Here is a 14,679-nt window from a genome sequence, read left to right as displayed (position 1 = left end):
GACTTGTCAGACTTTGAATTTTGATCTTGCCACTCATTTCCTGTGTGACCCAGGGGGAATGACTCAACCTCTCTGAACCCCAATCTCCTCATTCACCAAGGAGGATATCAGGGTCTATTTTACACTGTGGTTGTGTGGACCGAGGGAGGCAACACACAAAACCTAGCACAGAGGAGACATTCAGTAAGTGGCTGCTGCTGTGAGTCCTATCAAGTCGCCCTGATTATATCTGCATGAAAATGGCAGAGCAACGTGACCAGCAGCACGAGTCATCCCACAGACTCCATGTCGGACAAGCGTGGCCACGCAGGGGCCATCCACCATACCAAACCACACGGGAGAACTGGACCCTCCACCTGACCCCGTGGCAGGAAGAAAGGATTCATAATCAGAAACTCACCTGGCTGCTGCCTCCAGCTGTTCTTTCCTATGAGGAGAAGAGGGAGAAAGACAGAGAATGAACCACACAGAACAGAGGGGATCACATGGAACATCCCTCCCCAGAGTTTGCTCCAAGAGTCCCTTGAAGGTGACAGAGCAGGACGGCGCTCTGGCGCCAAGAGTGCATGTGGAGGGGACGCCGTGAGGGAGGAGGTGCCCGCCGGAGCCCAGGCCCGGCTGGCTCTGTGCCGTCAGGGTTCTTCTCAGCCACTCCTTCATGGCCGATTCACCCAGAAAACAGCATGAGCCCCGTCTCTGCCCCCTTCTGGTGTGGGGCGCAGGGTTTGCCCAGTAGGGGACTTAGCGGGCTGTCGGTCACCAGCAGCCTCACAGCCAACGCTGGCACGTCACGTTTATCGAGCGCCTCTCGTGCCTCCTGCTCTATCGTCTGATACTATGCTAAGTCTCTTATGAATCAGCTCGTTTCATCCTCCCAACATCCCTGTAAGGTAAGTACTACGATCAGTCCATTTTTTGGATGAGGTACAGAGAAGTTTAAAATGATTGCTCAAGGTCACGATGAGGAAGCTGCAAGGTCAGGATCCCAAGTCGGGCCATCTGGCTTCAGAGCCCGCACTGTCCTGAGGTGCATTGTGGGTGCTGTGCAAATATCCCTGGTCCTGAGCCTTAGCCCAGCCTCTGCCTAGATCTCCCCTCCTCTTGTCTGCTGCCTGGAACCATCTTACTCACCCACCCTGTCTGGGCCCAGGCAGGGTCTTCTAGCCCTGTGGTCACTAACGCCGGTTCCCACACTATAATGTGGGAGCTCAGCATCTTCCCTTCCCCTTCCTTCTCTGTGCTAGAGCATCAATACTTCTCCCAGCTCAGACGCATCCAGGTACTAAGATAGTTGCTTTCACACATTTCACTCCATTTGACCCTCACCAAAACAATCTTCAGAAATGGGTATTATTATCCAAATAACTCTGACTCATTATTTACCCAGTTTTTTCCCCTAAATAACTGTTTCTTCACTGAGATGAATGGAAAGAACATGGCTTTGGCATAAGCACTGGGCTCTGGTCTTTGTTGCACCATGTGTTGGCTGGTTGCACTAGGCAGCTAATTAATCTCATGGATGCTCTGTGCTGTGGTTTGGTTCTGCAGTGTCCCCATAGTCTTGGGTGGAAGACTTGGTCCTCAAAGCAGCAAAGGTCAAAGGTGGGTTCTTGGGAAGTGACGGAACCATGAGGGTTTGTGGATAATCCAGCAATGGAGTCATAGCTGGGCATTATTGGGAGGTAGTGGGAACTTCAGGAGGTAGTGTCTGGTTGGAAGAAGGAGGTCATTCACAATGGTGTGCCTTGGAAGGGTATTTACTGCCCAAGACCCTTCCTCTCTCTGATTCCTGGTCTTTATGAACTGAGTACCTTTCCTCTACCATGTCCTGTTACTTCTGCTATGATGTTCTGCCTTGCCACAGGGTCAGAGCCAGTGGAACCAGCTTACCATGAACTGAAACTGCTGAAACCATGAGCCAAAATAAGCCTTTCTTCCTGTAAGTTGATTTTCTCCTGTATTTTGGCACAATAGAAAGCTGAATGACACACTCTGATTCTTTACCTATAAAAATGGAGTTACTCCTTCTACTTACCATCTAGAGCATTTTAAATATAAAATAAGATAGTATGTATAAAATCAGGTTCAATATTTGGCCACACTGCCTACAATTCCCCATCTCCATTTCTAAGTACTGTGATAGTCTCAACGGGTCACAAAATGAACAAATCCTGGTTCCACAGTGAACCAGTTGTTCTTGGTCAAGTAACTTCTACTTCCTGGGCCTGAGTCTCCACAACTTCATTTTTGTTTTGTTATCTAACAATTTCAGAGCTGTGCTGATCACACATGGCTATTTACATTAAAGTTAAATAAAATTAAAAATTAAATTCCTCAATTGCACTAGGAACAAGTCAATGCTCAATAGCCACATGTGGCCAGTGGCTGCCATATTGGGTAGCACTGCTGTAGAACATGTGAAACTCTCTGATGTTCTCTGTAATTCAAAAACAACAAGTTTATAATTATAAGTGGTAATAAAGGAAAACCAGAAATGGAACACCATCATTCATCATTGCTGGCCCCAAACACTACCTGCAAATTAACATAGGATTACACGGAGCAGGAAGTTCTTATATGGCACCATTGTTGTAGATGGGCTACACAACTTCACCCTTCAAAGCCTTTGGCAGGAATGTAAACTGGTCTAACCACCGTGGAAAACAGTCTGGCACTTCCTCAAGAAGTTGAATATAGAGCTACCATTTCTATTCACAAGTCTATACTCAAAGTAATTAAAAATGTATCCATAAAATGATTTGGATCTGAATGTTCCCAGCTGCCCTATTCTAAGTATCTAAAAACTAGAAACAACACTGGATTCTGTCAAGTGATGAATAGGTAAACATAATATGGCGCATGTCATGAGATACTATTCAACCACCAAAGGTCTGATGAGCACTACAACATGGATGAGACCAAAAGTCATCATGTAAATGAAAGAAAGCATGCACAAAATCAATGTGTGTGTGTGTGTGTGTGTATATGTGTGTATATACATATATACATATATATCACACACACACACACATATATATATGATGGAATACTACTCAGTCTTAAAGAAGCATGAAATTATGGCAGTTGCTGGTAAATGAATGGAGCTGGAGAATGTCATGATAAGTGAAAGAAGGCAATCCCAAAAAACCAAAAGCTGAATGTTTTCGCCGATATGTGGATGTTAATTCACAATGGGGAGCATTGGGAAGAATAGAGTTACTTTTGATTAGGTTGAGGGAGTGAAGGGAGGGGAGGGGGTATGGTGGTAGAAGGACAGTAGAATGAAACAGCCATTATTATCCCATGTACATATATAACTATACAACTGGTGGTATTCTATATCATGTATAACCAGAAGAATGAGAAATTATACTCTATTATATATGATTTATCAAAGTGAATTCTACTGTCATGTATAACTAATTAAAACAAATAAAAAAATTTAAAAAGAATAAAGCCATAAAAAAGCAAGGTACAATATGATTTTGTTATTATATGAATTGTTTAGAATAGGAAGAAGAAAGAGATGGATTAGTGGTTGCAGGAGTTGAGAGAAGGAATGAGTAATAACTACTAATGGGTACAGGGTTCCTTTCTGGGGTAATGAAACTTTTCTGGAATTATCTGGGGGTCAGTGCCCAACATCACAAATATACACAAAACTACCACATTGTCCACTTTAACGGTACCTTTTGTGGTATGGGGAATACTCTTATGGACTGTGAACTGTATCTCAATAAAATTATTTACAAAATTAAGCAGAAGACAAAAATCCTGCAGGAGGCAGGTGAGGCCATGCCAGTGCGTTGTTAGCTACTTCTTTCCATTGATATGGAGTGGGCTGGATTCAGGGACATCCTTTCCCCAAGGGACTGCCTTGTTTCAGAATGGCTGCTTAGTGAATTTCTCTAGTGACTCTATACTTTTGTCCTTGAGAGAAAGAAGAAATGTTCTCTCTTAGTTTAAAAGCCATTCCCATATCACCACAGCTGTCTATAGCACAATGTAGTCCTCCAAGTCCCTGACAGCTAGGACAATGCCTTATTTATAATAAATCAACCCAAAAGAAAAGGCCCATTGCCAAGGCCTTGGGATGCATAGCAAATGAAAATCCTCTTGGTTCTGCACCCAATGTTCTTGTTTTTGTGTTCAAGGTCACTTTGTTCTCTTAAGGGGAAGCCAGTCACCTGCCTTTCTAGGGAGGTTGCTTTATGCTACCCAAGCCCCAAATGATTATAGCAATAATAGAGTCTTAGAAACAAAAGGAACTATATAGGTTATATTCTAAGCAATTAAGTCTAACAGCAAGTCAGGGGACACAGCAAGTAAGCCCAAGCACCACGTTCATTCACAAGTTGTAATGAAGGTTCCTCTCACCTCCCCAACCCTTCCACGGGGCATTGGTACCTCTGGCTTATTCTTTTTCAGATCCTTCCTCTCCTCTCCTTTCTTACTGCTTTGACCTTGGCCTGGGCCCCCATTGCCCTGATCCTGAGCCCCACAGTCATTTGCTAACTGATCTCCTTCAATCCTGAGCCTGTGGAATCTACCCTCTGTCCTCCTCCCACTATCTGCCTGAAACAGAACAGGTCATTCTTTAGCTCTTGTAGCTTCTTGTTGCCTTCAGGATCAAAATTAGACTCACTTGCTGATCATCTGGGACCCTTTCTCATCTGGCCCAGTGCTTACTTAGCTCATACAGGGTCTCAAATATACTGGCGGATCGATTGCCCTGCATGGAAGCTGCTCACGCCAGCAGAACCTCTTGAGGAAGAGAAGCACGATGGGATTTCAGGGGAGAGGTCAGCAAGGCCTGGACCAGCATGACATGAAATTCATGTAAAGTTGTGGATTTTCTTCTTTTTGTCATGTTCCCCCAGTGAAAGATTTTATGCGGGGAAATGAGTCAATAGAACCCAAATCTCTTGTCTTTTCTTAAACCTTGACCGCAGTCTAGTGTTGAGAGCAGAAAGATGAAATGCAACAGCTTTCAGAGACTGGTCACTGAGGGAGTCACTCATCTACTGTGGCCCTGAAAGGACAGACACTTGGGGAAAACATGTTGGAGAGTGTCCCAATGAAGCAACAATTCCTGTGTAAGTTTTTTTTTTTTTAAATCTCTGTTAATAGCTGCAACCTGCTAGTTTCTGCTTCTGTAATCATGTTTGCTCAGCAGCTGTGGCAGGAACAGAGCTGCCTGGAAAGAGGGAAAGGGAATCAAGGCTACTTGCATGAGAAAGTCTTGAAACCTGAAGTCTCTACTGTATAAAAGATACTGAGAGCCAAGGGCTGTGCTCAGCCTTTGGAACAGACTCTGCTGAGCCTGCTGAGTAAACCTTGCTCTTCCGTATCTCCCAGTGCCATAATTTAGTGTATTTTCCATGACCCTAAGTGCCAGGAACAAGCTCACTGTCCCTCTATATTTCCTTCCAAGTCAAGTGTTCTAGGAGTCAACTTTCCACCCATACTTAAAGATATGAGCTCAGAACTACAGTATCAGAAACATGGAAAGGAGCAGTCTGCTTTAGAAGCCCAAGCAGATGAAAGGCTATGGGCTTTGGAAGCCTCTAGGTTTTAACATTAGTCAAAACATCTGAAGTTCAGAGCCTCAGTTTGCTTATCTGCAAGTAGAAGCTGTAACACGGGCCACTCAGCCCGTCTCCAGGTAGGCACCATGTGTGTGGCCTTGTGTGGATCTCCCAGGGCTCCTGATCCAGATGGCTTTCCCCCAGGTTTCCACCAGTGTCACTGAAGCTGGATCTGCATTTCCAAGGTGCCCCTCCTCTCTACTGTGCCTTGATGTTGAGAACCTCTGCTTATCTCCTGGGGTACCCATGAGGATTAAGTGAAATAAGCACTTGGAAACCTGGAACACAGTGGACATCAGTGCATGGTGATTCCCCTCTTCCTTCATGCTGCCCATGGGAAAAGCTTATTTATTTCCCCCTTTACTTCAACCTTTCAACTCTGAGAACACAAAACAGCATCACTGAGTTTCCAGAGGACTCTTCTGTCCTCTTCCACCTTCCCTTTCCCAAAGCCCAGGAGGGCACCAGCATTGCTAGGGCAGCTGACCATGCAGGCTCCTGCTTCCTCAGCCCTGTGCTCTGCACATTCGTAGATAGGAACGTTCCTTATCAACCACTTCACACTGTCCAGCTGCTAACCTCTGGCTGCACGCTGGAGTCACCTGAGGAGCTTTAGGAAACATGGATGCCTGGGACCAGTCCTGAGAGCTCTGACTTAAATACCCTGGTACGGCCTGGACATCAGGAGTTTTAAGCACCCAGGTGATGCCAATGTGCAGCCCATGATGGGAACCACTGCTCCTTGCCCTGGAGGATGTCCTCCACGCAAACGTGGGGCCATGACACAAATGGACCACCAGAGGGATAGTCAACCATGGCCCAAGCACTGAGATAAGTGGTCACTTGCCTGAAGAATGGAAAAGAGACAACCGATTCATAAAATCTCCACGTTGCCACAAGGTCAATCCTGTTTGGGTTGGTAGCATAATACCTCCAGGCAGCCTGGGGAGGAGAACAGAGGGTCAGGAATGATGAAACCATCACACAGTCCCACTACTGTACAGCAGCGTGAAGCCTTTGGGTTTGAACGTGCGTAGAGCTGACCTTCAGAGAAGCTGAGGTTCTCAGCTTTCTGTAGCTCCTTTGGGAAGAAAAACTTTGACTGTCTCAGAGTCGTAACTGGTGTTGTTGTGGGTGGGGATATGGAGAGAGATGACCTGGAGTGGAGAGGGAAGAGGGGCTACTCTTTCCAGAAGGTTCTTGGAGACTTCTCAGTCAAATGAGAAACTGTCTTTTGTGCCACTTCAGGTGCAAGGCAGAGAGCCTAGGAGAAGAGGTCTGACCCTAAGATGCTGTAACCTCTGGGACGCTCTGATGGCTTGGGTTTTGGGGGGAATAATGCAGCAGACTTGGAGACTGGGACCCACCTCAGTACCACAATATCTAGGATGCCATCCTGTACCATGCTGTGCCAGAGACCCACAGAGACAACCACTACAACTGGACACAGATTCGTAAGTGGGGGCCAGGTCCTGAGCATTTAGGTGGCTAGAGTGGACACCCTGTTTTCTACTCAGTGCACTGCTCTGCTCCCCACAGCCATGTCACCGTGGAGCAGGACTCCTTCTGAAGTCTAAGAGGGATACCTCTGCCTTTCCAACCACTAATAACTTCTCTCCCTAGCCCAGCCCCTGGTGGGGGGTGGCTGGTAACGGAGGAGGCAGGCGTCCAGGCCAGCAGCCACTGCTCCATGGCCGGGATGCTCCATGCCCTGGCCGGGATGGACGGGTGAAGTGGCTCAGTGGTTTGCACATGTAAGGAATCACTTTCTCTCTTGCCAGATGTGAGGGCCCAGGTCCTTGAAGCTCACTGGCTAAGTGCCTGGACTATAGGCCCTAAGGTGAAGCCTGGGGTGGGGAGTGGAATGAGAAGGAAGCCTAGTGGGGTCACAAGTCTAAGCCAAATTTTCTACTCCCCTATTATCAGTAAAAAAGCTGATGGGTAACATGAGTCTGGCATCTATTTCTTGCTTAGTTTAGAACTTGGACAGGAGGGTACTAGACTGTCATCTTCAGAACAGGTAGAGAGACAGGTCAAATAGATAACCATGGCAATGTCCAGAGCCACCCACAAGTGAGCATGCTCAAGCAGGCCCCCTCCTGTGTGTGCACGCGCACATTCACACACACGCTCACACACAAACACACACACACACACACACACATACCATACCCTGTCCTGTTCCCTCTCAGGTAGACATACCTGGATGAGCTCAGCAGCTGGCTTCCTCCTTTTCTCAAAGTGCTTCTGACGGTGCTGCTCCTGTACTTTGAGTGCCAGCCCTGACCCCAGGATGCCCTGCAGGGAGAGTAGGGCCCACAGTCAGCCCCCAGAACGGCCAGGGCAGCAGGTATTGCAGGGCCCAGTGACCCCACCACCACATCATGGCAGGGAGGGGAGAAGGGAAGAGGCAGTTCCCTCCCTTGAGAGAGCTGGAGCTTCGTTAAGAGCAACATGCCCGAGGTCAGGAAGGCCTGGCTTGCCCACTCACTGCCCCTGTCCAGCTATGAGACCCAGTCAAGCCCGTTATCGGTGCTGCCTCTCAGTTTCTTCCACAGGGTCACAATAACTACTTGATGATTTTGTTAAGACAAAAGTGAGATGACATTTAAGAACTGCCTAAAAAACAGAGGCCCAGGCAAAATGAGGGGGATTTAAAAAATACTTAGCTGCTTGAATTATTATTAGAGACATGTACTGTAGCCTGAGTTTCTCAGAACTGTGATCTCCTTTGACTTCCAGGTCATACTTGCATGTGGATTTGGTGATAGAAGCACGTACTTTTCAAGACGAAAGAGAACTTAGGTGCCCTGCAGCACCCCTGTATGCTCTGCCTGCTTCACCCAGGAGAAAACTGAGAGGCAGGAAGGTCAAATACTCAAGGTCAGTAGCCTAGGAAAAAACAGGCGGAGCGGGAGAAAGCAGAGGGTGATGGTGAAAGAACTTCACCACCAAAAGAGTGGAGGATGGAGGGGCTGCAGAGAGATTGTTATTTGAGAAAGTTCTTTCCAGGCACCATGATTAAGAACTGGGCTTCAGAACTGGCTTCAGGTTTAGGATTTATGATCCACAACCCAGGAAAATTAGTATCCTAATTAAGCCTTACAACTGTCATCCAAAAAATGGAGATAAATATAGCCTCAAACTCACAGTGTTGTCATGAAGAGCAAATGAGTTGATGTGGGTAAAGCTTTTGGCATGATTTGGGCCACATAGTAAGTTCTACAAGTGCCATCGATTTGAATTGTTACACTCTGGATGTGAGTTTCAGAAGTTATTTTATCACCTAGCAAGATTTACTCCTGAGGGAATTGAAGTTTTACATAAAGAAGTGAAAAAGTAAAAACAAAAAATATAAAAAAAGAGATTAAGAATAACTAATGGGGGGCCAGGGAGATAGCTCAGTTGGTAGAGTGCCTGCCTCGCATGCACAAGGCCCTGGGTTCAATCCCAGCACAAAAAAAAAAAAAAAAAAAAAAAAAAAAAAAAAAGAATAACTAATGGTAAAATAGAACAATTATGAAAATAGACTGTAATAAAATTGGAAAACAAAGAAGTGCTGTGGTTTGGATACGAGGTGGCCCCCAAAGCTCCCGCGTTAATGCAGGGATAGTCAGAGGTGAAATGGTGGGATTGGAGAGCTGTGTCCTCATCACCTCATCCTACCTGGGTGGACTACCTAGGAAGTAGCTGAACGCAGGTGGGGTGTGGCTGAGGAGGTGGGTCAGCGGGGTGCGCTCTGGAAAGGTGCATCTTCCCTGTGGTTCCTTCTTCTTTCACTCTCTCTCTGCTTCCTGGTTGCCATGGGAGAGCAGTGCTCCCCCACGTTCCCCTTCCACCATGGTGTTCTGCCCCACCTTGGGCCCAGAGGAATGGAGTTGGCCCACCAACGACTAAAACTCTGAAACCATGAGCCAAAATATCCTTTCCCCATCTAAGTTGTCCTTATCAGGAATTTTGTTCACAGCAATGAAAAGGTGACTGGCATAGGAAGGGAGTTCACACACATGGAAACCTTGCCCAGTGTGGGGCACTGGGAACAGATGTTTGAAAGACAGAAAGCCAGCCCCCAAGCATCTCCATTCTCTAGGGGAGACAGGTGTGCAAAAGTGCAATCCCAGTATGGAGGTATGCCCTAAGAGGAAGCGAGCAGCCCAGCCGAGAAGGCAGCATTGACACTGGGTCTTGGAAGAGGGCCAGATGTTCGAGGGGTCACTCCTGGCAAAGGGAAGAGGCATGGGCCACAAAAGTGAGAGAGGACAACCATGCTAACAGAAGTAGCTGGAGAATTGACAGGGCTTGGGATTTAGGATGCGAAAGGTTGAAAACTGAGCTGCAATTTGAGCTGGGGCTAAAGAGTGAGAGGCCCTGCACATTCCACGCATGTCCAAGGTACTTACCGCTGGAAGGGCAAAGAAGGAGACGCCAATTAAGGAGAAGGTGGCAGCAATCAGACGGCCTTCCCACGTCTTGGGAGTTTTGTCTCCATAGCCAATGGTGGCCAGTGTGATCTGAAGAGAGAGGAGTTCAGACTTGGGCTCCCCGGGAAGGGAGACTCAGCGACAAGCCAGTTGAGCTCTGCCCAAGCCCTGTTCCTGCTCAGTTGCCACTCCCATTTATAACAAGGTTCCCAGGCAAGAAAAGGCACCAAGTACTAAATAACTTACGCAGGAGCCTTGAGACCACAACCTGCTTTGAAGTAGGACTTTCCTACCTTTCGCCAAGCAGAGAACAGATATTTCAATAATTGCAAACAAGTGTGTATGTGCGTGTGCATGTATTCTACATATACAGTTGGTCCTCTCTATCCACAATTCCACATCCCTGGATTCAACAAACTGTGGATCAATAATGTTCGGAAAACAAAACAATAAAATAATAATACAACATAAAGTAAGACAAATAAGAAATGCAGTCTGATAGCTATTTACTCAACACTGACATTGTATGAGGGGTTGAAAGTCATCTAGATGTGATTTAAACACACAGCACATTGTGTAAAGGTGATGTGCAAATGCTAGACCATTTTATATTGGGGACTTGAGCCTCTGCAGATTTTGGTATGCTCAAGTGGATAGGGGGTCTTGGAACTGGTTCCTTGTGGATCCTGAGGGACCACTGGATCTGTGAATCTGTGATTCTATGCAAAGCCAGGTGAATGAACAATGCTTGTGAGTGTATTTACATACAGTGAGTATACATGCACATATCTGTTCTTCATGTGTGGTATATTCCAGGTGTGTTTACATGTATGTATGCACGTGTATCTGCATGTAGAGAAGGATACAGAGTAAGTAACACTGTGGCCTCTGGAGTCCAATGTCTCATTTGATCTCAAGTCAAACTCTCCAGTGGCTAAGAGACGTTAAATTAGTTACTTAATCTCTTCATGCCTCATTGTCCCCATTTTTCAAAAGGAGTTAATAATAGGAGTGTAAGCTTAAAGTACATTAGCAAGTGCAGTCTACTCAGAAGGAGAATCTGAAATAGGACTTCAATCAATGCCAACTCTAGCACTTTGGTGGCGTGGGGCTGTGCTCCTCCAGGTGTGTCTTCAGGTCTGGGTGCCCTCGTGTGTATCTGCCATGCATCTGTTTGCACATGCCTGGCCTGCCTAATACCAACCCGTGACTGATAAGGTACAGTTCCCAGATGACCACGTGATCAGACTCTCGTGCACCCCAGCTTCTTACAAACACTTCAGGAAAGTCCTCTCCACGTGCAAGAGTGTGGAGGGAGAGGTGGAGGAGACCTGGCTCTCACCTCTGACCGCAGTGTGCAGCCGCCTGCCTGTGTGTGCCAAGGCCATACCCTGTCTCTCTCAGGCTCTTCCAGTCACACCCACAGGACTGGCCTCCAAGGAGGTGACTCACCAGGCCCCACCAAAGGGCATCTGCATAGGTCTCGAACTCCTCTTTCATCTCCTCTCCTTGTGCATCCACCTCTGGCACATCTTTCTCAACCAGGTAGACAAGAAATGAAGAAAGGATGAGTGTCAGGAAGCCAATGTACCAGGCGGTGATGAGTTCCTGCAAGAGTCACAGTGGACAAGGGAAGCGGTCACTGGGAGGTCCTTGGGTGAGTGTGTGAGCCAGGCATTGGGTTATGGATTTATCTGCTCTATGGCTATGGGAGTCTTTCATTCAGCTGCTCTGATTTCACCTCCTGTCCCTGTGAAATGAGATCAGGAATATGGACATCGTTCCCATCTTTTGTGAATGGAATGGGCATGTGGCTCTAGGAGAGGAACTTCTGCTCATAGTCACCTTGACATCATAGCTCATGAGACAGTGAGGTCAGGAGGAACTGGACACACCCACGGAGACAAGCCTCAGGGCTCAGGAGACTTGATTCCATGCAGGGTTAGAAAAAGTTCAGTACCATGAGGAAATTGGTGGCAAGGAAGAGCTAGTGTGGCATAGTGGACAATCCTCTGGACAGCCCTGCCAACATGTTACTGTGTGACTCAGGGAAAATCATCCCTCGCTGCCCAACCTTAGAATTCTCATCTTTAAAATGAAAACACTGGACCACAGGGCCCTGAAAGTGACATGTGTCCCACTGGTGGAATTCATATAAGCGGATTTTATGTGAAATGGTTGCATTGATTGAGAACACATGAAAAATAAGCATAAGTAACACACAAGCCTATGGTTTTGTGGATGTTGTCACGTGATAGACCAGGTAAATGGTACAAGGTAAAGGGGACAAGGAGTAGCTTGGTTTTAAGGGAAATGTTGAGTGTCAGTGAAAATAGCCCAGAGAGGTGGCAGAGACCAGCAGGACACTGGAGGACACCCTGGGTGCTCTCTCCTGCTTCAGCTTCCTTTATTTCTCTCATCCTTTCCCAAGGCCAAGGATTCGCACAGGAGGCTGGATGGGAGGAAGGCCAAGGTGACCGGTGAACACCCTGGAGGGAAGCCTGCTTCTGCTGAGCCTCCCAGAGGTCAGGGGTCCTGTTGCTGTCCTCCCGTGTGTGACAGTGGCTGCCCTCTGCCGCCTGAACTGCCCTCCCCTGCGGGTGGGGCCAAATGATGAGCCTGGCATCATCTTCAGACTCAGGTCACCTCCATCATGAAATCTGGGGTGCTTGCTCCCCCGGTGGAGGGAGACCTAGCGGGAGCTCCTTCCCCTCCACTTCCTCAGGACCCTGCGTCTGCGGCGCTCGGCACGCTGTCCGCAGCCTCCCGTGCAGGCCACGCTCCCTGAGCTCAGCACTGGAAGGAGACGGTCGGGCAGCCTGGCCGGAGAGTCCCCTCTGCCCTGCCTGCTGCGAGTTGGAGTAGGCAAGGTGAAGGGGACACTGCCTCCTCGGGGGCGGTCTGAAGGTGGCCTCTTGCTTTGTAGAACCCAGTTCTGGTATTTATGTGTTTTCTTACTTTCTGGCTCCAAAATGCCAGTCAGAAGTTTCATCTGGCGCCTGACTAAAGAAACAGCTGTCTGGTCACAAGGCAACCGGCAGTGCAGGATTATTAAGAGATGGTAGAGTGGCTGCCAATGAGGAGTGAAACGGGTCCCCACTCTGTGCTTTGAAGTGGTTTACAATGCTATTCGAGGTCATCCCGACTTGACAATTTTTGTGCCAGCAGCTTTGTGACAGGTGGAACCATTCCTTCCACAGGCCGAGTCTCCCGGCAGTCAGAGTGAGACTCAGGACTGGTGTCCAGCCAGTGTGGGGAAGGGATAGGAACAAGTCCCGCTCGCCCTCACCCCATTCTGCAGGATGTGCCAAGCCGCTCTTCTCCTGCCTCAGTTTCTCAAGTCCTCATTCTCAAGATTGATGAGGTTCACCCTACACACGGTAGACACTGAAGAAGCAAGACAGTGGTGGTTTTTGCTGGACCACAGTGACCCTGGGCTTATTTGATCTCAAAGCAGGGCCTGGTCTATCCTAACTAGTGAGAGCAGCACCTTTAAAGGTATCATCCCGTGGAACATAGACCTCCCACCCTTCATCTCTGAACGCCCAGAGGAGTCAGGCCCAGAGTCAACTGATGGATGAGGAAACAAGATTGCAGGTGCTTGTCCTCTTAGAAACAGCTTCCCCTCTTCTCTGACCGCACAGGCCTTTATGAGTACTCACAACACACACTTTGGGGCCTAGTAAGAGTTTGGTGGAATGAGGTCTTTGAGCAGGCAGCTCCTCTCCAGAGCCTTTTCCTGCCCCAGGGAGGAAATCCTTCCTCCGTGGAGGGATCTGGCTGCAGGGTAGGCCCACCTTCCTCAGGAATCACATCACAAACACCCAAGGTGGCTGGTAATCAGCTGGTAAACAGTCAGCAGATGCTGGGCATCTATTCTAGTCTGCGGGAAAGCAGGGCAAGGACCCTGAACCAAATTTATATCTCCGATTCCCACCAGAGCTGTCAATCAACGGGGCCCCATGGATACAAAGTTATGACTGAGCCCAGGAGGGTTGGATGAACATGTCCTCTGATAAAAGATAAACTGGCAGGTCAGGGGCAAGAAGGAACTCTAAAGAAAACTGTCACCTCTCCATGTGTTAGGGACAGAGGTAGCACAGACAGGGATAAAACCATGTATGGCATGAAATGGCATTCTAAGGTGGAGAGTCCCATGAGTTTTATGTTTTTATTTAATAAAATGCAAACAGTTGTGTCGCACAATGATACTTCACTCAACAAGGGACCCGGCTGTATTTGCTATTGGCTCTAAGCTTGTATTTGTTCTACTATAAGACACCATCTCATGGGAAACCACCCACCTGCGTATCTGAGATGTAGGACCCAGGAGTTGTGTTCTGGATGGTGCAGTCGAAGGTGGCATGGTCATGGTGATGTAAGAAAAGCTACGAGTTCCCTTAAAGTCAAATTGCTCTAGGTTCACTGCCTCAGGCCCAGTTTCCCAAAAACAGGACCTAAGACAGGGGTTTGGGTACATGTGATTTATCTGCATGTGATTACTAACTGGGTGTTCACAGGGTTCCTTGTAAAGGGGTGCCCACAATGGATGGCACAGAAGACTCAGCGAAGGAGGCAGCCTTGGACTTATGCCCCTAAAGAATGCCTGTCCCGAGGTCTGTCCCTCTGCTCTCTCCTGCACTGGCCTTCCTGGGGGTATTTCCTGCCCG

At 47.8% G+C, this 14,679-nt stretch overlaps 1 protein-coding gene across 1 annotated transcript in view; it reads right to left on the bottom strand.

Moving 5' to 3' along the window:
- Kcnq3 (potassium voltage-gated channel subfamily Q member 3) overlaps nucleotides 1-14,679 on the bottom strand; it is a 295,813-nt gene that overhangs the window by 21,548 nt on the left and 259,586 nt on the right. The window contains exons 5-9 of the mRNA XM_047526292.1: nucleotides 11,462-11,617; nucleotides 9,989-10,099; nucleotides 7,791-7,886; nucleotides 6,436-6,530; nucleotides 401-427 (exon numbers count right to left, since the gene is read on the bottom strand). Coding sequence (XP_047382248.1) covers nucleotides 401-427; nucleotides 6,436-6,530; nucleotides 7,791-7,886; nucleotides 9,989-10,099; nucleotides 11,462-11,617 — 485 coding nt within the window. The remainder of the gene's footprint in view (nucleotides 1-400; nucleotides 428-6,435; nucleotides 6,531-7,790; nucleotides 7,887-9,988; nucleotides 10,100-11,461; nucleotides 11,618-14,679) is intronic.

Source organism: Sciurus carolinensis, chromosome 1, assembly GCF_902686445.1.
Source record: "Sciurus carolinensis chromosome 1, mSciCar1.2, whole genome shotgun sequence".
In the NCBI taxonomy this organism is placed as follows: domain Eukaryota; kingdom Metazoa; phylum Chordata; class Mammalia; order Rodentia; family Sciuridae; genus Sciurus; species Sciurus carolinensis.
Note: the sequence above shows the minus strand (reverse complement) of the source record. Positions and strands in the feature narration are given on the sequence as shown.